Raw genomic sequence first — 1,824 nt, 5'->3', positions numbered from 1 at the left:
ATTTTATTTGTTGAGCAAGCGCACGCTAGACCGAAATCTCTTAAACGTTTAGGGTTACCCCGCTGGGCGTTTGCAACGACCCCCCTGTGCGCCGGAACGAAGCCTCCGGCGGGGTTCTGGGCTCTGTCCGGCGTCTCTGAAGGTTAAATGGTTCCTGAAATTTACACGTGTTAATGAAAATGAAAGATGTAGACGCTGGGGTTCCTTGGCCGCCTCTCCGCCCGTGGGTGCCCTCGTGGCGTTCTCGGAAACGCGCCCATTCTCCCGGCTCGAATATAGGGTGTCGCCAAGCCCGGAGAGTCCCCCCCTCCATGCGGTCTCCCCCCAGCTGCGTGTGGCCTGCCCGCCCTCCTAGTTGTCCCCCTCTGCAGTCACCTCCACCCCACCCCCAAATACCGGGGGACCCACTCCAAGAGAACGGCCCCCCCCCTGCACCCCTCTTCCACGGCGGGGAGAAAGGCCGCCTCGGGGCGATTTGCATTTCTATGAAAACCGGGCTCCGGGGGCCACTCCACCGCGGGGCTCTGCCCCTCGTCGCTCCCCGGCGCTCGGCGCCCGCGCCCCCTCCCCCTGAGCCCGCCCCCCCTCCTATTCTCCGCCCGGCTTTGATCTCTGCTGAACAGTAACGTCACACGGACTACAGGGGAGTTTTGTTGGAAGTTGCAAAGTCCTGGAGCCTCCAGAGGGCTGTCGGCGCTGTAGCAGCGAGCAGCAGCGTCCGCGCGCTCCAGAGAGGGGGCAGAAGAGCTCGAGGGAGCGCAGGGCGCAGCAGCCGAAGCCGAGCGCGGACCGAGTCCCGACCCGCCGTCTGCCCCAGGCCGCCCAGCAGAGCCCCAGCCATGGCACACCAGCTCCTGTGCTGCGAGGTGGAGACCATCCGCCGGGCGTACCCCGATGCCAACCTCCTCAACGACCGGGTGCTCCGGGCCATGCTCAAGGCGGAGGAGACCTGCGCGCCCTCGGTGTCCTACTTCAAGTGCGTGCAGAAGGAGATCCTGCCGTCCATGCGGAAGATCGTGGCCACCTGGATGCTGGAGGTGCGGGGCTTCCGGAGGCTCTCCGAAAGGCTTTTCCTGCAACTTGTTGCCCTAACTCACATTTCTTTGCCGCTCATCTCGCTCCCCCTTCCCCACCCTAACTTTGAAGTTTGCCGGGGTCGTTGCTAGGGGCCGTGATTTTAAAATATATAGATGTAGTGGGTATTTTTTTTGAACGAGGACGGGGTGGGGGCGTTAGAAATTCCCTTTCCTGGGGGGGGGGCGGAGCGGTCGGGAAGGGGTCCCTTCGGGGAAAAGCAGTGCCAGACGTACCCCAATTAGCTCGAGGGTGCGGGCCGGCAGGCTGGGCGCTCTTTGTGGCCCCCGCTTGCGCAGCCCCCGCCTGCGCCTCCTCTCTCCGCCGCCCGGGCGCCCGCTCCTGGGGAAGGGGGCATATATTTGATTTTTTAAATTAATATCCATGGACACGTATGCAAGGGCCGCTCGTGCCAGTATTATGCGCCATCTTTGTTCTTTTATTGCAAAGCAAAAGTGCTTATTAATAATTGGGGGCAGGGTGGGGGCGGGGAGCGGCCGGCAGGGGCGCGGGGACGGAGCGCGGGTCGTTTTGGGGGGACCCCGCACGCGAAGGGGGACCCTTTGTTCAAGCAGCGAGTCCCGGGGCGCCCTGCACACCCAGCCTGGGCCAGAGAGCACGCCGCGCTGCAAGGTCGCGTGGCCCCCAAGACGCTGGGGATTGACCCTCGTCTGCAGGGGTCTCGGCTTGAGGGACCTGTCTGGAGCGAGCCAGGGGCTCGGGTCACATTTTCGGGCTCTCGGTGTGCGC

At 63.7% G+C, this 1,824-nt stretch overlaps 1 protein-coding gene across 1 annotated transcript in view; it reads left to right on the top strand.

Annotated features, from left to right (window-relative positions):
- Nucleotides 1–614: 614 nt before the first annotated feature.
- The window catches only part of LOC105307128, a 10,234-nt gene continuing 9,024 nt past the window's right edge, over nt 615–1,824 (top strand). The window contains exon 1 of the mRNA XM_023524586.1: nt 615–1,164. Within this exon, the coding sequence (XP_023380354.1) occupies nt 840–1,164 (325 nt within the window). The 5' untranslated portion in view covers nt 615–839. The remainder of the gene's footprint in view (nt 1,165–1,824) is intronic.

Source organism: Pteropus vampyrus, unplaced genomic scaffold (genome assembly GCF_000151845.1).
Source record: "Pteropus vampyrus isolate Shadow unplaced genomic scaffold, Pvam_2.0 Scaffold478, whole genome shotgun sequence".
Classification (NCBI taxonomy): Eukaryota; Metazoa; Chordata; class Mammalia; order Chiroptera; family Pteropodidae; genus Pteropus; species Pteropus vampyrus.
The sequence above is the reverse complement of the archived record's forward strand: the minus strand, read 5'-3'. Positions and strand labels throughout refer to the sequence as shown.